This window comes from Sparus aurata, chromosome 6, assembly GCF_900880675.1.
Source record: "Sparus aurata chromosome 6, fSpaAur1.1, whole genome shotgun sequence".
NCBI classification, from domain to species: domain Eukaryota; kingdom Metazoa; phylum Chordata; class Actinopteri; order Spariformes; family Sparidae; genus Sparus; species Sparus aurata.
Window position 1 is genome coordinate 25,291,125 of NC_044192.1, and position 27,381 is coordinate 25,318,505.

The following is a 27,381-nucleotide window of genomic DNA, read 5'->3' on the forward strand; positions in this document are numbered from 1 at the left end:
ACAAACATGTTATTTAGATGTAAACCACGGTAACCATCATTCACCTTTGAGATGCTCAGTGACCTGCTGGTCCCTAGATCCAGATGGTGTCTCGGGCAACCTGCCTCTCCCAGGAGAAGGGCTACTAGCAGGCAGAGGGGAGGCAGATTCAGAGTGGTACCCTGAGGCATAACCCCGGCTTTCATGGCTCTCAGCTGGGGATGACTGATGGGGAGAGCAGGGGCAGGAATGGCGGGGTTGTGGAGGGGTGTGGTACCCACTGCTGGCTCCATCTCGCACATCCATCAGAGACTGGGGGCTGGGGTAGCCCTGGTGAGGTCCGATGACATATCTCGGAAGCTCCTGGTTTGGACCCTGATCCAAACTGGAGTGGCAGATGCGGAATGCCGGCATGACTGGTTTACACTGCCACATTTCCGCCTCTCTTGCCATCTCCCATGGGTTTTCACTTTCCCACACTGGAGGCACCTCTCTTGTCCGTTGTACTCCTGCTCCTTGGGACCAGTGTGCGTTTTCTGATTGGTTGGGAAGCAAAGGGTGGAATGTCCGAACTGAGGCTGATTGGTGCTCACGCCTACTGGAGCAGTCCCGACAGGAGCAGCCAGAGGATGGTGTTGGAGAGCCAAAGAACATTTCCCTGTAAGGGCTAGAGGGCAGTGACTGGTGGGAGAGATGAGAGGCTGGGCTGTGGCTGGAATAATGGAAGAGGTGACAGTCTTCCCCAGTGCAGAGTCTGTTTGAGGCGGGGAGGGTGTGGCTGTGTGGGTGGCTGCGTTCAGGGGAAGAATAAGGGTAGCAAGGCCTCAGTAGACAGGGCAGCGGTGGGGGTGGAGGTGGACGTTCCCATGGTAACTCTGGCAAAGGATGGGCACTATGTCTATGGCAGAGTTCCATATGAGTTGAATGAGGTGGTGGGGACACAGATTTGATTGGTAAAGCCGGCAGAGTTTGACTTTTTGGATGTTTCTTGATGCTGCTGCAACAGCCGAGACAATGACCATTAGAAAGGCAGGGCTCTCGTTCCCTTTCCCATCCACCATCGCCACACTTTGAACCCACTCGACCACAACACGAATGCTGTCGCCTCAAACCCCCAGGACTCGATGGGTCTCCGTCATCTAAAATCGCAGTCTCTCTGTCCCTTTCTTTCCCTCTTGTTTTCTCCTTTGCTCGATCTTCCCCATCTCTTCTCCTCGATGGAGACTCTGTGTTTTCTCTTTGGGGGTGGTTTATGGACAGAGAGGTGTCTTCCAGTTGATCAGAGGGGACTGAGCAGCGGCTAGAGTCAGAGAGAGGCTGGGGCTGGCTGGGTGTTTGAGGCTTGACTGTTGGGCTGCTAGTGAGGCAACCATTGGGAGATGCTGTTGAAGCTGTCGATCCCGGCCCACGACGTTTCCTCACTTGGGCGTACAGGCTGCCGTCCAGAGGGCCCCTCGTGTGAGAGATATCTGTAGAAACAATAAGAGGGGTTATTTGATAATAATGTATATTAACGTAAAACTTACTTTTTACACCAGCATGTGTGAACATTTCTTACTTTCCATGCTGTCTTGGTGGTGCAGGTTGAAGTTCTCATAAGAATCCCACCTGACCACAGGGTCTGATGTGTTGTAGTCTACTTTGATGGAGGCGTCATTCTTGCGGTAATCTCGTCCTTTAAAAGCAGGCGTTTTGACATGGAGCATATGAAAATGTAAAAAGGGAGATAGTGTGTGCACAGAACACATCAAAAGATACAATGACAGACAAACAGTTGATAATATTCACCTTTCATTTTCTCTGGTCCATTGGAGAAGATAAACTCGACTGTCGCATCTGGAGGAAACCTGTCATCTACAGAGAGACAAGCACAAAGGCAATGACTAAAATATCCAGGCTGTCTCCAACACAACAGAGGGATTGTGATGAGGAACAGTCAGAAGAAAGTGCAATCTGTGAAGTGGAAACACCAAAGTTAATAAATAAAGATACTTGCCTTTAGTCTTCATAAGAAAATCAGAGCAGAACACTTGAGAGAAATGTGTCTGAAATACGTTTTCTTTTCAGTGTGAGTAATATTATTTATATATTGTATGCAAGCGTCAGCATGTAGCACTTAGAGCAACTGTCATGAAACTGCTGCTTAGTGATCCATGTACAAGCATTTCTGTTTTATCTAAACTGACACTGTCATTTAACATTTGTCTCAAAATACACACAAACCCCACAAGGGTCTGGAAAATAAGTGGGTTTTGAATTATACAACATGTAAACTATTTCAAGAATGCAACACAACTATACAGCAGGAACTCCTTTTGTTCTTTCATATGTTTGCAATTTATTACAGTTTTAGTGTGCAGTCGTGATGTACCAGTATGATTTTCTATCATAAATACCCTTCGCTCACTACTTACTAGTCTGCGCATTCCCTAAGAAACCATTGAGCCTCTGTTTTTATACCTGTGCATGCCAGGTCCAACTCAGTCTTGCCAAACCACAGCTGGGCTCCGTGGACGGTGCAGGTGTGGAACTGGACTCTGAACACCACCTCCCTCTCTGCTGCTCGACTCCGCCGATGGTAGCACTTTACCTGCATTGAGCGATGCATGGGAACAAGCATTTCACTCATAGTGTCTCGAAGCGTTGACATTTTTAGTAGACAAGAAGCACAAAATAATAAATCCAACTTTCATCTGTTTAGTGATACTGCTCTGTTTATGTCTTCAGCGCATGTTGTTGTGGTGGCAACTGATTACCCTCTGAGATAAATGAAGCACCTACTTTGTCGCTCAAAGAGACGTGCAAGACAGCGCAAGAAAAGAATTAAGTGTGTGTGTTCATAGTCTTCAGAGGATTTATTGTTCAAATGGTTTCAAAATAACAAAACGCTAAGGCAAAGTTACCGAAGTACATCAAAATCAGGAAGGAAAAACAGCAGTTTAAAACTGACTGAGGTATTGTGGCTAAAACAGTATTGTACAGAGTAGTGAGGGGATTCAAATCAAAGTAAGCTTTACGATAAGTGACCCACGATTCAAAATAAGCTATTACTCACCATTATGTCCCCCTTTAATAAAAGTGCTGGTTCCATAGTGACACACAGCTTCCTTGCCCTGGAGCTCTGAGGATCACTGGACACACAAGCACACACACAATGAAAAAAACAGCCACACCAGCTCAAAACATACATAAAACCAGTCAAAACATGTCTTAGTTGGCTAAAATACTGTTAAACAACTTTAACTTCAACATAAGCACGGACCAGCCTACAGCTAAACACAGACGGAGGCCTGTATAGACAAAATCCGTCAGCTGGACAGGGGAAGAAAAGGCACACAAAGTAGTACAACTTGACAACAAGCCATGTACTTACTAGACGCCCGAAGTGTAGACCAGCTGAAGAGACTGGTAGATTTTCAGGAAAGGGTAGAAACCTATAGATACAGTAGGAAGTTGAGGAGAAAAACAATAAAGGATGACCAATTATATACTGACAAAGGCTACATTGTTTCACTGCAAGGTACATTGGTGTAAATCTGACCTCCTCCTTCCTGAAAGTGTGGTAGTGATGGAATGAGGACCTGGTGGAGGAACAGAGGGCTGCTGTTCATTTTGATGATACCGGACAGCAAACCACCAAAGTAGTAGATGTACCTAAAGAAAAGAGGTGAGGAAATAATGTGATGAGAGCAGGAGGAAACAGGAAATGACAGTAGTGGCAGTGCAAGAAGTGTTATATGGATGACAGAGGAGTAAATGCAAAAATATACGAGTGTGTCAGACCTGTTCTGAGAGGGCTGTATGGAGGAGGAGACTTTGTCTTCACAGAACTTTCTCATTGCTAGTGTTGTGAGCGCCTGGTCCACTCTGTGGACACAACCAGAGGGGTGTTAATAAATGCTTTGGTACAGATCTGTGCAAGCAAAAGGCAGGAAGATATAGTCCAATTGTTTGGGGTGAACAGGTTGAGGCTTGAAGTAAATCAAGGGCTGAAACAATTGGATAACTAAATAGCCAGCATGCATTGATTGATTTATGCTGAATTTGTCAGATCATGGAATACGTATAATGGATCAAACCATCAGCCCTAACTTCAATCTTACTTTTCTATTTATGCATTTTTTTATCTAATTCAAAAACCCTAATATTTTGGGTAGATCCTTTTCCACTCCCCTATTCGCCAACGAGTACTCTGGACAGTGACATATGTGCTGTAAATTGACCGCTTAATGCAAGCCTATCCCTTACAATAATCAGCATGATGTAAATACCCTCATATCAAACTGCTGGAGGAAACATTCTTACAAAGCGGCATAGTGGATAGTAAACGTACTGTCTTTGGGGTTTAGACTATTGTGAGATGTCATGTTAGACATTTAATTGCATTTTTAACAATTTTTCAGCATTACCACGACCTAATGATTAATTAAAAATATAATCTGTTGATCATTCCATAGGAAACGATTAGAATTAGTTGCAGTCCTACAGTAGTCACGTTGACCAAATGCTAACTGAAGGACATTTCTTGACACCAAAAATATTCTAGTACTTGTTTCTTGATTGAAATGTAGCCTTGCTGGCAAGTGTAAATTAAACAGGGATAATTGATCTTTATGCTGGTATTTTGGGTGCTTAGTTAGATCAATAAGGCAGATTACCCAGCTGATATCTTGCTATAGTGCATGTAGGCTGCAATGATGACTCCCGTCTTCCCTTTGTTTCCCTGTCGGAACACAAATCAAAGTGTCAATACGTTTTCCAACTGTTTCACATTTTTCACGGCAACGCCAGCAGATGTTGATTTAGGTTGCACTGACCTTACAGTGGAGAACCACGACATTTTGGGGGTCAGAAGTCAGCCAGGTCTCCATGGCTTTACAAATAGCACAGATCTTGTCCAGGGGAGGGGCGTGGATGTCAGGCCAGCCGTAGTCCTGCACCTGAACCGTAGAGGAGGAAAGATGATTCAAATTCAGGCCTTCAAATGAGTCAAAATTGTTTCATCTTGCAAATGCAAAGCCATCATGTTTGTAGTGTATTCTCAGATGTTACTCTGTAACCAAAGCAGTGTGTGATCTGACATCTTTTTAAGATGTAAATTTGTACCTTTGGGTTGAGTCTGGTGATGTCATGTCTCTTCTCTGATAGATTTAGGAGCTGGAATAGATAGAGACACATTGGAAAATGTCATAAATCTATTTTTACAACAGTGGAGTAAAACATACAGCAAAAAAGTTTGGCATTTAAAGGGAGCAGGAGATGGTAGCTAATCAGTCACAGATAAGGAGTTAAAGAAATAACATTTCGGGAGAGTTACACAAATGTGCAAATAAAAGCTAACAAAAACTTTAAATAACTGCCAATTTGACTGCACAATTATTTTTTTCCTTTTAAGGAAACAAATTCCAAAAGAGGTGTATATTCCATCTGTTTTGAGTTTCATGACTGACTAAGAACTTGTCCTGATGCTTGGATTTCAGCATGGAGGCCACTTCCTGTAGGTTTCTGCGATACCGCTGCTCCTCCAGGTCGGGCAGAAAGAAGACAGAAATGATCCTCTCCGTGATGTAGGTGAGGTCAAAGTCATAGTGGCACTCCATCACATGCTCCATCACTTGTTCCACAATTTTACTAGCCCTGGACGAAGAGAGAGTTGATTTAGTGTAGCCAAAACAGCCATCAGGAGATTAAGACAGTCAGAGTTAAGTCCCCTCAATGTTTATTTTACTGAACTTTATTATATCTTGGGATCTACTTAACATATCAAATATCATTTTCTCTTGACTGATGTGTGATTAAAGCCTTTTTTCTGTACCTTGGTATGGAGCCTCTCTTCTTCTGTGATGTAGATTTAGTGGAGCCGTGCTGAGAAACAGCCAGAAAAGAGTAACTCTACTGCAACCATTACACAATATAAAACCAAAACAAGTACATGTAAACACTTACCAGTTCTGGTGTTGAGGTACAGGTGGGAGTCACCTGAAGGAAAATGAGCACACGATAGATTTTTGCAGCAGTCATGTAACCATAATGCGCGCGCACACGCACACACGCACACACACACACACACACACACACACATAAGGAACGCTTTTGGTCCTGCTCCAGCAGTGCAGATGAAGGGATGGAAGGATGAGGGGGATGAGGAAGGAGGGATGAAGAGCTGATGGAGAGGATAGTAAGATTCATTCTTACTTTCCCTCTGTCATCTGCAGCAGCTGGTTTGAAGAAGAGGCTGTCAGCAGAGATCAGGCTGTTCCACATGATGGGTTGACACTCACACACACACACAGACTAACACACACACACACACACACACACACACACACACACTAAGACAAACCTTCAAGCATCTGCACGGATGACTACAGAAATGAAAAGAACTTGAGGTCATCCTTCTTTCTGTCAGTTGTTTGTGTTTTTGCTGACCAGGCAGTTGAATAAGCAGAAGTGCTCAGTAATGATAAGAGACACTCAGTAAAAATGATTGATTGTGGGGTTTTCCTCGTAAAAGAAGGAGGAGGAAAGAGAGATGGATAAAGTTTACTGGAAGAAGATTCGACATGTGGTGCGCAGTCCTTGTGCGCTGCTAGTGAGCCAATAGTAACCTGCCAAAACCACAAACACACACGTATACACAGAGACAAGAGAAAGAGCGACGCTGAGGTCATTCAGACAGGCTACAGCAACTTCTATATGAAATGACTCAAACAGGCTTTTTTCTGTTTATTACGAGGATAAGTGACAAGCTAGTAGATACATACTCTTCAGAGCCGTTTGATGGTCCCATTATAATACAAATTGCACGATTCAAGTGAAAAATAGCTAATGTTAAGGACCTGCGTCCAACACAACACAAAAGTTCCACAGAGACCCTTTAATGCTGCCTCACAAACAGAAAATGAGGAACAAACGAGCTAAGAAATAGACTCAAACATTCAGTATTGCAATATAACTGTGGGCTCCAACTGTGACAGGTGAGACCCTATCCCATAACTATCCCATAAGACTGATTGACAGCTGAGCTGCCCTCTGTGGCTGAGTGCCAGCTAGTGCTGACAGGTGTCAGCCAGCAGGTTAACAAGTCAAATGGCTGACAATCACAATGATTTGCAGCTGAGACAACCTCAGGAAATCCAACAGCGACACTACTGAAATACACACAAGAAGTGTGTTTTCAAATTGGCACAACAAGCCAAACCGATTGATTACTACATTCATTTCCATTTCTTTTAGATTGGTGTCATATTTGCAGTTTGACAAAAATGAATGCATCTCATTCTCACCACAATTGTTTATCAAGTGAGTTTTAGTCCCAACTCCAGAGAAATTTAATTTTACGGATATTTGATCTGCAGTCCCTGACAGCCGAGGTTGATTTGTTTTCGTCTTTGTTCATTAGATGCAGAATAGCTTGGTGTTTCGTAGGCATATCGTGTCATCATGTTGCCAACAGCAACACAACACTGAACAGACAGCGAAACTGAGGCTCATAAATTCATTTTTACCTTTGTGAGGGGCTGTTGCATTATAGTCTTAATGCGGGGACATTAATAGAATACTGTAGATACATGATATTAATGATTTGGATTACTTACAGGAACACAAACTGGCAGCTGATACTGTCTAGAGAAATAAACACAACTTTTACATCTGATTTTTTAAGTTTTCTTTAAAAATAGATTTGTCAGGATTAACCCAAATTATAGCGTAATGATGTCTTGCCACACACACACTGTGATACACAAAATGGAGATGGCATTTAAGAGTGTGATGGGGAAAGGAGGAGGGGGAAACATAAACAGACATGTGATCCCAGGATAGAATGAGTAAAAGGAGGAGTGACAGGGGCATGCCGTAATTGGTTCCTGCATGACAGAGAACATTCAACAAAATATGCTGAACTAATGAGATGATGTCATTATGTGCTTATTGTCATGCAGGCCTCATAGTCAACATACTAACACAACTGTGTCTTTTAGTTACTATTTGACTGTAAAATCCACATCTTGACTTCTTTGCCTCAGTCGACTAGTTGCTTTCACATGACACTGCAGCACAAGCACAATCGGTACGTTCCAGTGTGTAAATATATGAGGACAGGTCACAAACATGTTAAAAACCTAAAGTAGGAAATGAGAGAACAGGGAGATTCAGCCATAGGGGAGAACTCCTCTTAATAGGTTTAATAATGGTGGTTAAGTGGATAAAGTGGTCGGCTTCAGGAAGGAACAGTAGGAGACAGACACAACACACACATGTGTACCCATGTGTAAACACTAACACACACACATGCACACAAATGAAGACAGGGGTTGAAACCTGGAGGCAGGGAGCACGGACACGCAGCATAAAGGCAGAGGAGGAAGACACCAGAGTCAACAGGAAGCAATTTGCAACAGGATGTCAGCGCTGGTCGACTTAGGTTCACACATGCACATATAAACACACATGCATGCACATGTCTGGTAGCTCTGCCAGCCTCAGGGTGTTCATTAATGCATGTGGACTGTACGCTGGAGCCACTGGGAATGGAGCCATCTGGTTCAGTTTGTCCTCTTCATCAGCTAGCGTTTACTGAGGTGCCAATGACAGCTCTGGAGCCTGCCCTCAGGCACTGACTGGGCTGGTGTGTTTTGTGGATCAGTTTGCCTTGTTCATTGAGTAACACTTCTCACTCTTGTATCAAACTAAATTGACAAACGCTTCCTTGTTTCAGCTCAAAGGTAAGAATGTGCTGCTTTTCCTGGTTGGGTATGGCTTTTTGTATACGCTCATTTACTTTCTTGCCTTAAGTTAGATGAGATGATAGCAAAGTCTCAAAGTCAAAACGAGATTGCTTATGGTTATGAACCTACAGCTGAATTATCCCTAAAATCTGAAGCTAATAAGCCTGAACTATAGTTTTGGTTAACTCACTGCTCTCATATGTCTTTTTAGGCAGCGACCAAGAAAATAGTAAAGCATTTAGCAGCTAGAAAGCCAGATATGCCTCTGGAACTGGTAGAGAGCAAAAGCGGAGCTATAAGGGAGAGATAGGTGATTTGACTTAAAATCATCACATGGCCTCCAAAATGAGTCAGATAAATATATGTTGATCTGCACATGCCACATTTGGAAAAAAACAATTGCTTGCTAAAAGGTTTTTCCTATCAATTTAAAAAGTGATTATATGTCATTTTTGTATTATAGTTTGTTTCTACTGCCCCAAGTGGCCCAAAAAATTATTGCCGTTTTAAAACTCGCTCATTAACATGTTATCACTTCTAAAGGTGCTGGTGGGCAGATTACCAGGCTACCTAGCTCTTCCCCCTGTTTCCAGTGTTTATGCTAAGTCTAAAAATTACAGAGAAAAACAGTGAATATTCACGTAAGACAATCTGAAACTAGCTTAAAAGGCAAACTGAACAACTGGACAGACCAGTCATCAAGGCGTTATTGTGGATCTTTGTTGGTGTAATTTACCACGCTTGACTGAAAGCTTAATCTCAGTTAGTAAAGTTATCTCATGGTGCAGCATGGTTGTCTGTTTTTTTTGCAATTCTGATAGGTGTTTTCTGAGCTGTAGTTTCCCTGGTAAACATACTGACCTCTTTGGCCTCCTTCCCGGTCTGCAACTACAAGGGTTTTGAAAAATCTCTGCAAGATTTATTCTTTTTGTTTTGGTGGGAAGTAGGCACCTGTTAGTGGAACTCCCCAGCCCTTTTCCTGCCTCCTCACCACGAAGCTGTCGAGGCTAGGTGCAGGCCAATCAGAGGTGAAGCAGTGGGATCCATAATAACATGTCATCTAATCATTAAACAGCCAGTCAGTCACTTAGGGTGGGGTAGATTGCCAGCAACCAGTTTTCTTCAGACTGAAAACCAGGAAACAGCAGCTTGACTTTGCTTGACTTTAAAGAATCCTCCTTCCACAACCTCTAAAACTCAACACATTATAGCTTTTAAAGGTGCCAGTTGATTGTTGATTATTAACTCCAGACAAAGACAGGCTCGCAGTTTTAACCTGTCTCCAGTCTTTATGCACAGCCTACATGTAATACATGGATTTCCCAAAATGTCTACTGACTACTGTTGATGAGACTTAACATTGGGCTCTAGGACATTTTTTTCCACTACTTTCTAACATTTGCATCCTCTCTAATCAACAAAAAAATGACTGAGATTAATCAGCATTAATCTACATTAAACCTGAGTTTAGCATCCTCCACAAGAGAGTAGGGATCTTCTGGACACTAATCTGCTCCAAAACAGAGTGGAGTTGTCACTGCCACATCTTGATTCATTACTCCTATTCCAAGGAGAGCAAATCCAACACAGAGATCTGCCAGAGCAGCTGAGTCAGTTATGGGAAGAGAGAGATAAATGTGAGTGTTTGAGACACGAGCGCCTTGTGCCATCGAGGAGGAATGAGTTTGATTCTGACAGTCAACTCAGAGCTGACATCACACTCCGGAGAGGGAGAAGTGAGTAAGCGTTCCCATTTGTAACTGGAAAAGCAAAATAACCACGAAGGCTTATTCCAAGTTCCACGGTCTCAGGAAAAGACGTTGAAAGCTAAATAAAACTCTGAGGCTCTTTTTTTTCTTTACTTTGTGTGTTAGCATTTCACTCACAGTGCCAGTGGACAAATTTAGCAGTGACTGTGATTTAGGAGGCTTTGTATGAAAGTATGGCAACCGCTCTCTTTCTTCTCTCATTATCGCTTATCGCTTTTCTTCTTTTTTCTCTCATCTTTGATCCCTCATTCCTCTTAGTCTACCACTCCTCTCTGTCAACCCCTCTTCTGCTGCCTCACTCTGCCACTCTCTACTTTCAGTGCCAGGGGACAGGATAACCACAATCATCCCTGCCGTGAGATACAAGTATGCGCTCCCCCTGAGTAAACAACATCAGATGACAAAGGACAACGCGATAAGCATCACTCATAGCAGGGGCAAGTCATGTTACTGGCCTGGAGGAGAAGGGAACAAGAGAAAGCAGGAATGAAGGCTTGACGCAAAAAAAAGAAAACTGTCCAGGGAGTGTAGATATAGACGGAGCTTAGAGGAGGGAAAAAAGGCAGCAGGAAGACAGGAAGGATGAAAGAGGAGAGCGATCACTGGATGGGAGAGAGATGTCAACAGCTGAACATGCTGACCACTGACACAGAGGAGAGAGATTTCACTGAGCTATTTTGATAGAGCTCCTTATTTTAGATCATACCTCCCTCAGAACACTTAAAGGCTCATTTGGTCCATTTGTTCATCAGTCAGCTCACAAATCCACTTGCCTCTCTGGCAGCGGCGGTGACATTTCAAGAGATCTGGCGATAGATCTGCACCACAACTCTATCATATGACTGCCTCATGGCACGGTGCATTTACGCGTGGTCTGTGGGGCTTTGCCAGCATCCAATAATGGCAAACAAGCACATAAATACATCACGAGCTACTGCCTATAGACCGATATCTAACACAAGACTATCAAAGGAAATGTGTTGTAAGTTGCCTCAAAGCTCAAATTGTTTTAAAGACTGTTGAAAAAAAGAAGCTGTATAATTCCTTGAATATTTAACAAGGCTTTACAGCGCACCTATCGCCTCGCTTAGGCTCTCAGGAAATGAAAAGCAATGTGTAAATATAAACACTGTGCATGCATCCCTGTGTGTGTGTGCATATAATACTTTATTATTGATAAGAAGAGTGAGGCAGTAAAATTCAATTAACCATGATCATTTTTTTTTTTTTTTTGGTGCACAGTGCATCATGATGGTGACGGTTATAAATAGCAACAACAATTTGACATCAGCACGTCACCACCTTAATCGAATTAAACAGATGTTCATCTGACAAGATTTTCCATCCAACATGCACTTCAGCCGTCTTCCTGCTGAGCTCTCAATCGACCTAACTGTTTCTACCTTCCCACTGTTGTGCGATGCCACGTCCAGCTACCACAGGACAGCATGTCCTCCCGGTGTCCCGCGGTGAGACACAAGTAACAGGAATGGTTGAAAAGCACTTGCTATCGAGCTCGATCGATAAAAAAACCAATAGTAGCATACGTGTCAGGGTATATATCAGCTGATAGGTAAGAATCTGCACGACAGTAATGCCAGATTTTGGGGTGTTTAGCAACCTTACCTAGCACAATTACATATTCAGAAGTCGTATTTGTCAAGATTGTTTATTTACGTTGTGCAGTGGTGGATGCGGGATGTTAGAGGAGCAGGGGAGAACACATTTTAAAGGGAACCAGTTGTATGCTGTCGGGCACCAGCGTGCAGAAAGTGGTGATTAGAGGGCACTTCACCACATGTTGTCCACTGGAAGGGCACCCTAAATGTTTTATCTACCACAGGGACATCAAAGACAAAAGAGCGTTTTTTTTGTTTTCGAACACCCGCCGAGTCCACCAGTGATCATGTGTCTATGTAAATGCACACATTACAACTTTACAGGCAACTTTGTCAATCCCCAGCTCCAGTACTGCTGAATACAACTAATGCACAACATTACAATATCCAACACTTATTACACGCTTATTACACAAACACATCGTCCATATAGCATCATGATGGCTATGTCGATTCATTTGTCAGCGAGAGACATTAGCAGAACAGCCGGTGTGTATGAGCAGAGAGCCAACCATCTGTATTTCACTATTAACATTAGGATCAATATGATGTAAGAACAGCTGACAGGGTCTGGGATGCTCTGTCAGGTGCCCCATGTTGTCTATCCACACATACTGTAGATACATACAGTGGACATGTGTGTGCACAGTTTTGAAGTAGATAGATATAGCCGACGAGTAAGGAATGTGCATACAGATCAATGCAAATGCACACACACAAGCAGTCAAGCAGACAGACACATGCCCACAAACACACACATCTAATCTACCTCAAAAAACATTCAGGCTTCGACTGCGAGTTTCACAAAATCTGACATTTACAGGCATTTGTAGCAGCATATGGACGGGTTGTACACTTTCCTTAACCTGCACATAGAGTGAGAGCCATCTCATTAAAAAGTAAATCTTGTGATTACTCTCTGTGCTATTAAAAATTAAAATCTGTGTATTTTTTTGTAGGTCACAGCAGGAGACTCAGCTTCATTTTCTGCACTTGCCTTAATCACAGTAAATGAAATCCTCTTTCTGGGCAGAGCAGGAGCTCTCTGGCTGCAGCCCTAATGGAATAATATACACAATCACATGCTGCATTATCAGAGCAAACACAGCGAAGAGGCTTTAAGGCTCGTCAGATTGCCGCCCAACAGAAAAGAAAGATGCGCCAAGTACGTGGAAAGTCAAAAACTGATGTGCTGTGTCTGCACGAGTAAACAAATCCTTGCTCAGTAAATACAGCGAGGAGCGTGTTTTTACCTCTCAACAAGCAGCTTCAGTCTTTCCCTCCGCCTCCGCTCAGTCCTGTCAGTAGACTGGGATACACTACCTCCCTCTCTCTCCCTCTCTCTCTCTCCCTCTGCTCATGCTCTCTCTCACCAACACCCTCCCTCCCTCTCTCACCATAACACACAGACACACACTCCCACTGTGCCAGCAGCACATGCAGCCTTTCCCCCCTTGCCCTGCCTGTGTCATATGCACAGAGACGGTAAAGCAAGCACTCTACCCTGCACGTGCACCCACGCACACATCAATACGCCACATGCAGACACTGTGCAGCCCCTCAAAGTCACAGGGTGCTGACCTCTCTGGTGGCCCGAGGCTGGGTGAGAGAGATGACGAGAGGCAGCAGCAGCACAAAGGGGCAGAATCAGAAGGAAACACAGCTGATGAGACGGACAAGTGATGCACAGAGGATCCGAGAAAACACTTTCATGGCGACCGTTATGAAGGTGAGAAGGTGGGAGAAGAACTAACTGCAATTATAAAACACCAGGAAAATACATCTAAGAGAGATTAAAGGGTAGAAAAAAGATGGAATTGGAATAGGAATAGGTTGATGTGTGAGAAGCACACAGATACTTACAGTAAGAGCATAGCGTGACATGAAGCAGACAGTAATTTGGAGCCTTGACCCAATGTTCCTTTTTATTTATGAATACCCCCAAATGGGACTGATTACACGCACACACACAGTCTGTCTCCCCAGCTGCCTCTCACTTATTCGTGTCCCCCACACAGAAGATCACTCACTGGCAGGCATCTACGGCACTCTTGTTATTTTCTATATTTACCCTCAGACTTCTCCTATCCAGATTGATCATCGTCCCGCGTGACGATGTCCCCTCTCGTCCGCGGCGCCTAGCCTCTCCTGCAGCCACTGAGAGTTGTTTTTGGCTATCGCCGTGGTGACCAGGGGGACGAGTATGACAAAAATAATAATCCTCTTTTAATGCATGCTGCTAAGGCACAACAGCTGTTAGTGCCCAGTGGTACACCATTACGCTGTTTGTGAAGAGGGGGAGGAGGACGAAGAGGAGGGGGGAGGAGGGCGACCCCTCCTCATTATAAATCCCACAGGATTTGAGCTGACCTGAGGATCTGAGACAGAGAGGCGATCGGTCCCTCTGTGTGACAGTTTCTGTGTGTGTTTCTTCTGTTGGACAGTGAGTTACAGCAGGGTCACGAGCTCGCTCTGTGGTGTGTGATACTGAGCTGCTGTAAAGCAGGGTCACATGAGAGCAGAGGCAGCTACTGCCAATGGTTTTGACATAAGCTGTGGAGAGAGGGAGAAACAGAGCTTCTTTCTCTTCTCTACCTCCATGAATATGACTCTGTATGATTGTCTTAAGGCAGTGCAAATGGTGACAAGTAGGTGTCTCTGATTCTGAGCAACACCTCAGATTTATCACTGATGCAATGCATGAAGATGTTTTACAATTGAGCTCCATCGTAGCATCAAAGTCTGTTGTTGTTGTGGGTATCTTTAAATAAATCTTATATGCCTAGATTGCCTTTTACATTGTGATGTACAATGTATTAGGTGTGGACAACATTGATGGAGTGTCAAAGGCTAAAGGGATGGTTCACCCCAAATAAGTCCTCTTAGTGCTGTTTATCCATCTAGATTGTTTTGGTTTTAGCTGTCAAGTTTGGGAGAGATTGTCTGTCTTCTCTAAAATATAACGAAACTAGATGGCACTTGGCTCTTGGTGCTGAAAGCACCATAAAAAAAATGAACATTGGTGAAAAAATGTGAATAGTTACTGAGGAGCGAGTAAGGAATGAATCAGGAACAACTTGATTTTAATAGTAAATGGATCGTTAACAACTAGTTCTTGAATAACTGTCATTCAAGGTCTATTTTTGTGTACCTTCAAGTAAAGTGAAACATAATGTTGAGTAGTTACCCGATAGACTCCTTAAATACTAATTGCTAAATCATTAGTTATTCATTTTGTGTACTGTCAAGCAAAGTGAGACATCATCCTGGAATTATGAAGACTTTACCATTGGTGATAACCCTTGACTTAACACTTGGTTTTGACATCAACATTATAATTGCCGCACGCTCAAATTAGCCTTCTGGAAAAACAGTAACTAATGATTCAGTAATTAGTAATCAATGAGTCATTACTATTTCAGGTCAATTGGTGGGTGGTTTATGAACTCATCATTACTTAATGATTCATGAATGTATTATCTCCAAGTGTGTTATCCAGTAACTCATCATTATCTACTATATAATTACAGTTATTCAAGAATGAATGATTCATTCACCTATCAAGTCGTTCCTGATTCATTTCTTACTCTCTCCTCAGTAAGTTCTCACATTTGTGTGTAACGTATTGTTAAGTGTCACCAGTATATTTAATAAAACATCAGTGTCTCTTCCCAGAAGTTATTCCGCAAAGTAACGAGCATTTCACGTTTCAATAGCACCACATGTAAAAATATATAAAGATGTATTTTGTAATTTTGGGGTGAACTGTCCCTTTAAAGCTTTAAAACATCTGACAGTATTGCTGCAAATACATAATGATAAGTTGACAGAGAAGTGAAATAAAACGGAAGACAATTTTAGAGATGCCCTCAGTATAAAATCCTCAAACAAGTGAAAATAATCTTCTCAGCATGCTGCCGTCTCCCTGAGCTCCACCGAGACAGCTCACAGCTCACTACTGCCCCCGTATGATCGTCTTATTCAATTCAATTCAATAAACATCAGAATATGGAGTAAATATGCTTCTCTATTAAGCAAAAAGTCCTCATATCAAGCTGTATCATAAAGTCACTACGAACAAACACTGAGAATTCCCGGGTGCTTGAGGACACCCAGGAGCTCCTGCTATGTTACCACATGACTGAATCACTCATGGCAACCTGGCTGTTTGCGGTTCACAGGGGGAGGCCTTCTTTAACCAGACATCTAGGTCAGTGCACATGGCTTACACCACTTAGGACATGGGAACCTCTGACACAGGAGCACAGTTTGCTCAGAGGCAGGAGGAAGGCAAAGCGTGTAATCTGTGATGACTTTAGTGAGGGCTTACCTTTGCTTCGCATGTCTTGTGAACTGCAACCTTGCATTCTGCAAACAGTGAGGGGAGAACAGAGGTAAGGCGCATGATTTACTCTGACAGGCAGCTTTGACAGACAGAGAGAGGGCAGTCAGGGTGAGCTCATCTCTGTCAGGTGCTGTGTGTGTCCACAACGCTGGTCAGTTGTGTCTCTGGGTCTGCTGCCTGACCTGAATGAGACGTGGACTCACCCTTGCAGAAAGCCCCAGGGTTGTCAATGTTCTCCTTGCACACATCGCACACACGTTTCCTCTTGAAGCTCTTCTCCGTGAAGGTGTGACTTCCCGCTCTGGCAAGCTGCGAACACAGGAGGATAGTCATATCGGATCATTCTCACAACAAATAAACAGACTCAGTCAAAGGAAGTCATTCATAAAATCGTGCAACAACTGTGAAACTGAAACCTCATGAATTCCCTCATGATAATGTGTACTCCATACAGAGTATGAAGGCACTTTGCTGTACGGCAGCCTTGTTTCTTCTGAGGACTGGATGGTCACAGTGTCCTGTGTGGCTGCTGTCACTACAGATGTGCGCCGCTTCAGTGGCACAGCAGCAGGAGCACTGATGCCCTACCTGCTGTACATTCAGCTTCTGCCACTAAAAATACCTGCCACATCATGCTGTGTTTTAAGGCATCCTGTTGTCTTGTCTTTTAACTTGCCCTCATTCTGTCTCAGTCTGTTGGGCAGCGAAGATGATGAAAAATAAGCAGCTTTCTGTGCCGCCACTCCCCTCTAATGCACTGCATGGTCACAGGTAAGTTAAATGTAATTGAACAAATAGACTTGGTGGTGCCATTGTGATGACAATGACCAGACTGAAGTATCTAACATTTAGATGAATCTCCATGAAATCTTGTACAGACACTCATGCTCTCCAGATGAAGAATCAGACTGATTTTTCCTCCTTGAACTTTAATTTGTGCAATACTTTGGTTAATGACAAAATACTTGCTCAACTGGTAGCGTTTGACAGCATTAGCTGTAATTTATCTTTATATCTCTTGCTAATTGACAAATGTCCCTCCCTGAATTTAGACTGTGAACAGGCAGAACGGGCCACCCAGGGGGGCCAGGCTGTGTCCACTTTGTTTTAAAAGTGAGGTTGATACAGAACTTTTTATTATATTGAGAGAAATCTAAGGATTTGAGAGGATTTTGTCTGAAAAATATCTAATATATATCCTGGGGGTATCCATCTACATAATCCTCAAAAATCCTCATGTGTGGAGAAAAATCAGCGTCCAATAATAGCTGCAACATATGTCGACTATTGTGTGTGACTATAAGTGTGTGTGATTTTAAGGTGTATTTACTATTTATTTCAGGGACTTTTCAGGGACCTGTGTATACAGGTTTGTACTGTAAAACAGCATAAACAGTCATTCCTATTATAATGTTTTAAAAAATGTGTTTTTATTTTTTTGCTAGTGGGCCAAATTTCAATGAACTGCCAGCTGATCTATTTTGTTTTTCTTGTGTAATACATGATTATTCAGTAATATGTCATTTGAAAATTGTATTTAATGTGACTTGAACATTGCCAATAAAGCTTATTTGTATTTTGACATGTTAAACATTATATTTTATAAATATTTGCATGTTAGCATTAGATTATTATATAAAGTTAGAGATTATATAGAGTTAGAATTTACCTAGACACATCTTTTTTCCCCATATAGAAAAGGGGAACCAGGTTTGTGACCAAACCAAATGCTGTGGCTGTCTATTAGAAATTTAGTATCTCTTTACGTCCGGTTAAAGTAGCTGGTGTCTGTCCTCTTTGATGACAGGCTTACTATAAGTTTTCTTTCAACACTGTAAGGTGGCACCACACTGAACCATTATTGCAGCTGTGCAAACACGAGACATTAGCTTCTGTGTGCAAAGCAAAGAAAGAGATGTCAGGAAATCGGATACAAACAGGAGCAACTGTAACTGTCTTCCTCAAAATGTGTAACTCAGATCCATAGTGATATGACAGCAATGGCTGAAAGGTCTGAATACCTTAAATGAACTGAGTGATAGAGAATAAAGCTCTAACCCCAAACATGCATCTTCTTGCACATGCACACACACACACAATCCCAGAGACTGCGTTTGTACTAAAGGAAAATACATGTAGTGCCCTGAGTCATAATCCATGGATCTTTCTATTAATAAACCAATACTCAACTTCCCAGAATGTTTATATAAATGGTAATGCCCTTCCTAAGCAATGCCTTCTGACAGCATGTGAGGCACATTAAACCATTAAATCTTTCCTTGAGCAGAGAACAAGGAGGGGCCTGAAAACATCAGGATGGATCTTTGTGTGTGTGTGTGTGTGTGTGTGTGTGTGTGTGTGTGTGTGTGTGTGTGTGTGTGTGTGTGTGTGTGTGAGGCAATGGAGGAAGTGGAGGAACAGAAAAACAACATACCTGCACACAGTGATGTTTCTTTTCCTGTTAAATGGCTCGATGCATTTCTCTGCCCTGGCATTTTATACTTTTTCCAAGGCCTGGGTTTTTCCAAACAGGAGGGACATTGAACTTAACCGTGGAAGGTGAAGGTGCTTGAACGCCGGCTTGGACTCACAACTCTCACAAACACTTATTTATTGACTGTTCTGACACCAGGGTCCCACTTCTCCCACCATCTTGAGTTGTGAGTGGAAGCAAACTTATTCCATTAAGTGCAATGTATTATATAACAGCCAAGAGTACGCAGCATAAATCCTTCATGACTAGGAATGTTTAATTAATGTTTTATGTAGCCTAGCTCCACCTTGAGTTCTGCGTGGTTACATAATGCGACATAAATGCAGCTGAATCATTCTGACGACACTTATTCCAGCGCTCGGTGAAACAAATCCACAGAGGTTGCTGACAGGAACTTTCTCCATTAAAAACTGTTACTGCTTCCTTCCGCCGTTAACATTCAATTTCTACAAAAATCGCTTGCAGGTGAAAGTTTTTGTCAACCAGCAACATTTAGGCTTGATAAAGAGTAAGCACCTCATAGGCTAGGCTACATGCTAACTTCACTAGCATACCAACAAGTCAAAGGTTTAAAGACATAGACATTTTGGGTAATACACTTTCATACCAGTCTTGTGCCTGCACACATAATATTAAGCTACAGCCAGGAGATGGTTAGCATAAAGCAGAGTCTAGCGTAGCAGAGGGAAACTAGCATGACTCTGTCCAATGGTAAAATATGTGTGTGTATATGTAAATATATATATATATATATATACATATACTTGACCTATATAATGACATAGGCTACAATGTGTTAATAAGTTGGCTTCTGCCTCCAATAACAGATTTTTCTTCAATTACATGTTGTATCACCTTTTTTACATCAATATGCAATACAGTACTTGTTAGCAAACAGTTGCCTATTTATACATTCAACAGTTGCAGATAAACATTATCATTCAGAGTGCCAACCTGATGTATTTAAGCCCAATATGCAATATCTTTAGCTCTGGTGTCAGTCTTCCAACTCACAAGGGAAATATCGGACTCCTTAGCTGCTAAATGCTGCTAAATGCTAACTGTGTGTGTCTGCTGTTTGGTGCTGGGCGGTGGTGTACAGTAGGTTTTAAGAGCTTTTTCACTACCTGCTGCAGATGAAAACGATACTGCCAGAGAGGTCAGAATTGACAAAAAACCTTAAGGTTGTGGACCGAGAGCAGCAGATTTAGGTGATAATTATCTGTACGTTTATTTATTAAGTTTGTTATTAAGAGTGGCCTCTTTCACAGTCACATCGTTTCACATTGTCAGTGACACATTCTTACAAAAAATACTGATTTCAGCGGCTGATTTTAGCTATCTGTTACCTCTCGTTCAGTCTTTAAACTAATCTAAGCTATGTTGATCGACTGGTGCCAGTAGTGGCTTCATATTTAGCATACAGAGACAGTGGTATCGATTTTCTCAGCTTACTCTTGCCAAGAGAACAAATTAATTTAGTCCCTTAAGTACAGCACTTTTACTTTAAAGGTGCAACATGTAAGAAGTGGCCACCTGTTGCAGACAGAGGGGCAGCATATCACCAGAGTAACTGCTAATCGCTGAAACTGCATTTACATATTCATGACAGTAGCTACTGTTAGCTTTTTATCTCTGTTAGCCATGCAGCTAGGGAGAAGAGACAGTGTTGGTGTTAACACTGCTAGCAGGGGAGCTTTGGGTGATGGAGAGAAAGAGGTTATCTTTTCTGGTAAGAATGCTAATCTCATTTTTAAGATAAAGCTGTTTTTTCTTCACATTCTGTTGATATTTTTTGTAAATGTTTTAATGTTTTAACTAAAATTCTTCCATATTGCACCTTTGAATATACAGTCAATAAGTCAGAGCTTTCCAGCATTCAAAGGAAAATAGTTTTGATCTATTAGCCACTGTAGAGAGACGGTTATTTGATGAATAATGCCTTGAGAAGGATTCCATTAACCATTATAACTTGTGTTGAGTTTCTCCAGCCGTGAAGACTGCGCAGTGTTTTTATTTGAATGAAGGTCTGATGTGCCACAGTCGGGCCTGCGGGTCACACGGGGTAATACAAATTATTGTAGTGTGTTCCACGAAATGGGAGACATCAGTTATTATAACAAAGTGAACGAGTGCATTCATTTTTCATAATGTCCTTGTCTTGTAACATCTAACAACAAAGACCCTCTCAGGTGGAGAAACAGTGTTTATTTAGGTCGCTGACCCGGATTGATCAGATACTCACAGGCACAGATAGGACCAGTACCATTATGCTGTGTGTATTGATCTCAAAGTCAAAGCAGCAGAGTAACACTGGACTATTGACATACGTCCTCTGCAGTTATGATGAATGGATGCTGCTATAAACGGTGACATCCACTGAATGTGTTTAATCTGGGTCTCTGCATGTCTACGTGTGTGTGTGTGTGTGTTTGTGTGTGTGTGTGCGTGTGTGTGTGTGTGTGTGTATGTGTGTGTGTGTGTGCGTGTGTGTGTGTGTGCATGGGGGGATTTAAGGGGGAAGAGACAGTGGACGGATGAACCTGACAAAACGAGGGCATGAGGATGATCATCATCCCCTTTCAGCCATTTACATTTGAAATGTTATTACATAACTCATACATTTCGGCGCTTGAATCGATTGGACTTATGTAACGGCCCACTGAGTTGTAAATGCTTCCTCTCATAAACCTGACCTGAGATCACCGGCAGTATACAAAGTGGAGCTTTCAGTGATGGCAGTAATTTCAGTAGGCTACAACTTTTATCACTTACTCATACTCTTTATAATTAAATATAGAATCCCACAACAAGATGACAAGATAAGAGTTTCATAAGTTCTTAAAAGCTATTTATAATATATTACATAATCTTGACTATTCCCATATTTATATACTTATTAGGTTGTGTGGCTGCACATCTGAGTCTAAGTCTAAGTTGTTGCACAGTTGAATTTAAAAAAAATCACTAGAAACGTGTCTTTTATATGAATAAGCCATCAAATCAAATCAAATCACTTATATTAAATTGTCATTGAGATATGACAGTTGGTTAGGCATGAGTGCAGTGGTGGATGGCAGGTCCAGGAAGGCTGATATTGGATGTGTTTCTCCGTTGCTTCTCCCTCATAAGGGTTTGTGAATTCTTCCAAGAGACGAACATTACAGGAGACAACTTCATGGACAACGTCTAATCAGTTCCATGGTGACCACTCACCAAAATGACTGATCTCATGAGGCCAGTGTGACAATTTGAAGTTCAAAAGAAGAATGCATTACTAGTCAAGGGCTCCACCTGGTGGACAATAGCATTAGTGCGGTTAAGCCTGTAAAGAAGGACAGGGAGGTCTATTTTAGAGATGCTGAACATTGTTGAACAAGTTCTTCAAGCAGCTTTCTTCTTACTGACCTAAAGTGTGTAGACCTAGTGGTGCTGTCTGTGTTGCAGACAGGACAGATGTCCTTTAATGATATCTTGATCTACAGACACATGCATATTCATATCTTTTCATTACATTTCCTTGACTTTGGATCCTTGGGAAGGCTGCTTAAATGATACACCTCAAATTAAGTGAATTTCAGTGAATTTCTTCAGATTGAGGATTGCTCATTCTATGCACACTAAAGTATTTCAAAACTTTTCTCAGGCACATAAGAGATATTCAAGCATGATGAGAAGTCAACAGTCGGCCTTTTCTTTTTCTACAAAACGACCTAAGTGTTCTCGCAGCACGTTGCCAGAGCTGTTGGCAGTGGTTGGTGAATTAATCATCTGTCAAATAATGACACATATGGCATCAAAGAACTGTAACCGGATGTAGAACTGACAGATGAAATGAGTCATGAATCCCACGGTGTGGTGGTGTTTACACAATGGTGCTGACACTTTTCCCAGTTGCTGTTTTTCTCCATTCATTTCTCCCTGTCAGCATATCAGCAACGGGTGGCGGTGGAGGAGTAGACAGGTGCCTCACAATGCCATTTAATAGCTGAAAGCAAATACTCTGAATGTGAAACTATAATGATGATAGTATGTGTTACATTTTAGGCTTGAATTCTGACTGCTTTAGACTGTACAGGTGTTTCCTTTATGTTCTTTCAATAGCAGTCAGAAAGGAACACTGTTAGAGAGGATGTTCGGTCTCCGGAGGCTCCCGTGACTATCAGCAGCGTTGCAGCGTTGCATTGCAGTACTAAAGAACCCCACCCCATTTGGGGTTTTGCAGCCAACGTCTATGTCATTCCACAAGCATCTCTGACCACTGCAGAGAGCCCGAGGAGAGACACTTCTAACACGGAGTTGAGTAGAGGGTCAGGCAGCCGACAGCAGCAGCATAATGGATTTCTTTCTGACTGTAGCTGCGAGAGCTTTTTATAACTGTGTGAGGACCGCAGGGGAAGTGTTTTAAGGCTGTTTTTTTCCAAAACAGCTCAGTTATACTGACAAAGTAAATGTAGGACAGTCATCTAAAGCTGAGAGTCTCATTAAATCACAGTTTCACTCACTCACTCTGAGGAGGGCAAAGCTTACAATTACATGACCGCAGTGGTGGTTCACAAATTTCTTGCGGTGTGTCCGAATGCACAAAGACACGCATTTAATGAAATATACAAACTGGTGGTAACGAATTCACTTGGTAAAAAATATACAGCTGCAACACACACACACACTCACACATTGTAAATGAATACAGAGTACAGTGACACACCCCCTCAGCACTAAATGCCTCGGTCTGCAGGAGTGTTTTTTTCAGTGACACCTCAGTGGTGATGACATGCTGGAGAGCAGGAGCCACAACCTCGAACACACACAGACATACACACACACACACACACACACACATGATCCACTCAGGAAGGGACAGGAGCAGGTGGCGAGCCAGGGGTATGCTCTGGTTCTGGCAGGTTATTTATAACCTGCATGGGCAGGGGGTGTCACCTCTAAACAGCCATGAAAATGCTGAAAATAGGTGCGGGAATGAGTGTGTGTGTTTGTGTGTATGTGAGCAAGACATAAACTGAGAAAAGTAAACACACTACAATTACACACAGACAGAACTCCTGGACTGTTTGCATGTATGACATATTTCATTCCTCTCCAATGCAGAGTCCACCCATTCAGTTGGGACTATGTTATCATAATTTGGCATGGTCTCTCTCTCTCTCACACACTCTCTCTCTCACACACACACACACACACACACACACACAAAGAAATTCAGACAGACGCGCACACACAATCTGGGCTTTGGGGGATTTGAAGGCACATGTGATCTGAGTAATGTTTTTGTTCCAGGGGTTCACTCACCTCTCAGTGTCAAACAACACTCACATCACACTAATAACGTAACGTTCCAGGTACAGTTGTATGCAAAACACAGAAGTTGAAATAAAGTGTCCTGACTTGAAATCAATTTCCTTTTCTCTCTTTGTCCTCTGACACACGGCGGGCCACAGTGTGATTTACTCTGACATGTGAGATCACACACATTCTGCTGTGTGGCCTTGGTGCTAAACCAACAGACACTTTTTATTTTAGTCTCTTTAAAAAGTCCTCCAGGGGCTTTGCGTGTTTGCTCCTAAATCCATACATGTTCCTAAATAGAGGCAGCAGCCATGCAGACGGCAGGTCGGAACCGGACAGTAACTTATACCACTTCCTCTTGAACCCCTGACCCTCGAAGGACGTAATTAACAAGTAGATTGTCCACCACTGTCTGTGTTCCCCCCTCGCTCATTACCACTGATTCCTTCATACCCAGTAGGAGTGACACATTTATACGCATCGCAATCAAAAATACTTAAATCTACAAACAATACGAGTGCGTGCCATTCATGCTTGTGGTGCAGGTCTAAAAGGGACCTGCAAAACACATGTTTATCCTCTGGTATGCAAGCATGTGCAGAACGAGAAGCTCCTGATCCACTTAATGCTGACACAGATACAGAGGAGGAATATTTCGTAAGGGAGGAAAAAGGGGACTGATTTGGAGTCAAAGGCTTCATCTAATTTGGAAACGTAGCGGTTCAATTATTTGGATTCCTTTGGTTGATTTAGTGAGGGACAATTAAAGTGTGGCTTCTTCCGCTGCGGAGTCAAAGGACATCTACCAAGCACCCTCTACAGCTCCAACAAATTATGACAATTAAAACATATTCCCCATGAGCTCCAAATGGATTCAACAGTGCAATGTTCACGTACAACCAGGTAATGTTTACAGTTCCCCGGGAGAAGTTATTGACTCACCTCAGCAAGTTGAAGGATCTCAGGATGTACCTCGGGGTCCGCCTTTACGGGGACCCCTCCTGTGTCAGCAACAGGTCCATGTTTCTTCATCCTGCCAGTGCTCGTGCTTTGAACGCACCCCATACCTCCAGCAGTCCCCCTCTGTTGCCTCGTAGCTTTAATATCCTCAGCTCCAAAAAACCTATCTGCTCCTTCCAGACAAGTGCCTTCACTCCAGATGGTTTTCCTCCTCTCAGCGCTTCATGTTTTGAAGGGCCTCCTTATGTTTTTCTGCGACAGCTAACGTCTTCCTCTCCAACATGCTCCCTCTTCCCCCCGGTGACTCCTCACACCTCTGCCCTTCTCTCTGACAGCTTGTGTCCCTGCCTTGAAATCCACCCCAGATGACTTTTTTTCTTTTCTCCCCCCCTCTCCACTTACAAACCCCTCCAAGAAGTGTCACTGAGCACGGACCCTCCACACTTCCTCCCCCTCTCTCCCTGTGCCTCGCTCCCTGGCTATCCTCACCCTGAAAGCATGCAAGCACACACTCGCCACCTCTCTCTCTTCCCCTTCCCCCTTCCCTCTTTCCACTTGCCAATACCTCCTTCTCCTTCTCCTCGCCTCTACAGGCCCTCAAATGTCTCGTACGCCGCTCTCTCACACTCACAGACCCTCCTGTCTTCCCCACTCTCTCGCTCCATCAGGCTCCCCTTGCTGTCTCTCCACAGGGGAGAAGGGGGCAGCTGTTTTGGCTTGTTGATGGTCAGGCCCTTCCCCTTTCCTTTGGCTTCACTTCAGCCCCACTCGCTCTCTTCTTCCTCCTCATGGGGGAGTGATTAGATAGAGCTCCTTTCACACACGTCATCCCTCTAGACTCTCCAACTTTATGTGAACATACTGTAGTCCTGATCCCACTTCGCCCTCCTCTCAGCTTTGCTCGGAGGAAGCGAGGGCTTTTTAACCATCTGCTCGCCCCGGGTTTATTTCTTCACAACCGGAGCTGCGCTGTATAAGTATCCAAAAGTCGTACTTGAGTAAAAGTAAAGATAACGTACAAGAGTTCAAAAGTACAAGTAAAGGAAATTAAACATACTGTATATGTACAGGTATGTAAAGACTACTTGCCATTATCGACCTGGACAATTATCTGATCTGGTATTTCTGCATTTTTCCGATTGTCAGAATCGAATCTAAAATGTGCTACCATGGCTCCGACGCAGTCACAGTCTACTAAGTAACTAGTAACGAAAGTAATCAAATAAATACAGTAGAGTGGAAGAATAAAATAGCGGGAAATTGAAATACTAAATAAAGTTCGAGTGTCTCAAAGTTGTTCGTAAGTACAGTATTTGAGTAAATGTACTTGATTACATTTTATCGCTGCTGCAGTGTTGTAACTCATACTTGAGTAAAAGTAAAGATATCAACAAAAATATTACTTTACTTACACCATAAAGTTACCTATATTTGAGTAAAATGGCATAAAGTATTTGGATATTAAATGTACCTAAGTATCACTTAAAAGACAATTCTAAATATATTTACATATATGTATAAACTGTACACTATGTTTTAATAGGATTTTTGGCCATGGCGATTATTGGATCCAATATCCAGCAATTTTCTGATAATTGGAATGAGTCTTTTGTGCTCCTTTGGCTCTGATGCAGCATGTAATGTGCAGAGTAACAAGTAACTAAAGACATCAAATAAATATAGTGGAGTAAAAAGTACAATATTTTCCTCCAACAGGTGATGGAGTGAAGAATCAATTATCAGAAAAACAGAAACACTCAAGTAGAAATTTGTGCTTTACTACAGTAATTGAGTAAATGTACTTAACTACACCCCAACACTGCCAGTCTGATGGGACACATGACACCCCACATTAATTTCCTCTGTTGCTCTCTCCACTGAAATGAAAACAATGACAGGCTCTGTGCTTAAATCTCAGATCTGCTTCTCCCCTCATTAAATTCCTTAGTAGAGTACAGCATGCTCTCTGTAAGACACACACACACACACACACACACACACACACACACACACACACACACACACTGTATTTCCTCTAACTGACTGGCTTCTCCAGACAAAATGCTGCTTTAAGCTGGAGGTTTTGGGGTTGTGAGGGGAAAATCTCCAACAATAAGCTCTTTCTAAAACCATGTTTGACCATACAAAGCGCCCTTTGGTTTAATGTGAGACAAATCCGGGG

General features: G+C 42.6%; 1 protein-coding gene across 5 annotated transcripts in view; it reads right to left on the reverse strand.

The window, feature by feature from the left end:
• The window catches only part of LOC115583779 (tensin-2-like), a 32,174-nt gene extending 6,160 nt beyond the window's left edge, over nt 1-26,014 (reverse strand). Inside the window, exons 1-17 of one of the 5 annotated variants that reach the window (XM_030420957.1) lie at nt 25,182-26,014; nt 16,645-16,750; nt 16,427-16,464; nt 5,926-5,958; nt 5,795-5,844; nt 5,430-5,616; nt 5,086-5,136; nt 4,797-4,919; nt 4,638-4,702; nt 3,763-3,846; nt 3,521-3,633; nt 3,353-3,413; nt 3,035-3,110; nt 2,440-2,569; nt 1,768-1,833; nt 1,538-1,654; nt 45-1,448 (exon numbers count right to left, since the gene is read on the reverse strand). In XM_030420957.1, the coding sequence (XP_030276817.1) occupies nt 45-1,448; nt 1,538-1,654; nt 1,768-1,833; nt 2,440-2,569; nt 3,035-3,110; nt 3,353-3,413; nt 3,521-3,633; nt 3,763-3,846; nt 4,638-4,702; nt 4,797-4,919; nt 5,086-5,136; nt 5,430-5,616; nt 5,795-5,844; nt 5,926-5,958; nt 16,427-16,464; nt 16,645-16,750; nt 25,182-25,304 (2,827 nt within the window). In that variant the 5' untranslated portion in view covers nt 25,305-26,014. Of the gene's footprint in view, nt 1-44; nt 1,449-1,537; nt 1,655-1,767; nt 1,834-2,439; nt 2,570-3,034; nt 3,111-3,352; nt 3,414-3,520; nt 3,634-3,762; nt 3,847-4,637; nt 4,703-4,796; nt 4,920-5,085; nt 5,137-5,429; nt 5,617-5,794; nt 5,845-5,925; nt 5,959-13,349; nt 13,435-14,167; nt 14,213-16,426; nt 16,465-16,644; nt 16,751-25,181 lie in introns of those variants that run through there. The other 4 variants (XM_030420955.1, XM_030420956.1, XM_030420958.1 and 1 more) reach the window with 4 other exon arrangements.
• Between the last annotated feature and the right edge of the window lie 1,367 nt (nt 26,015-27,381).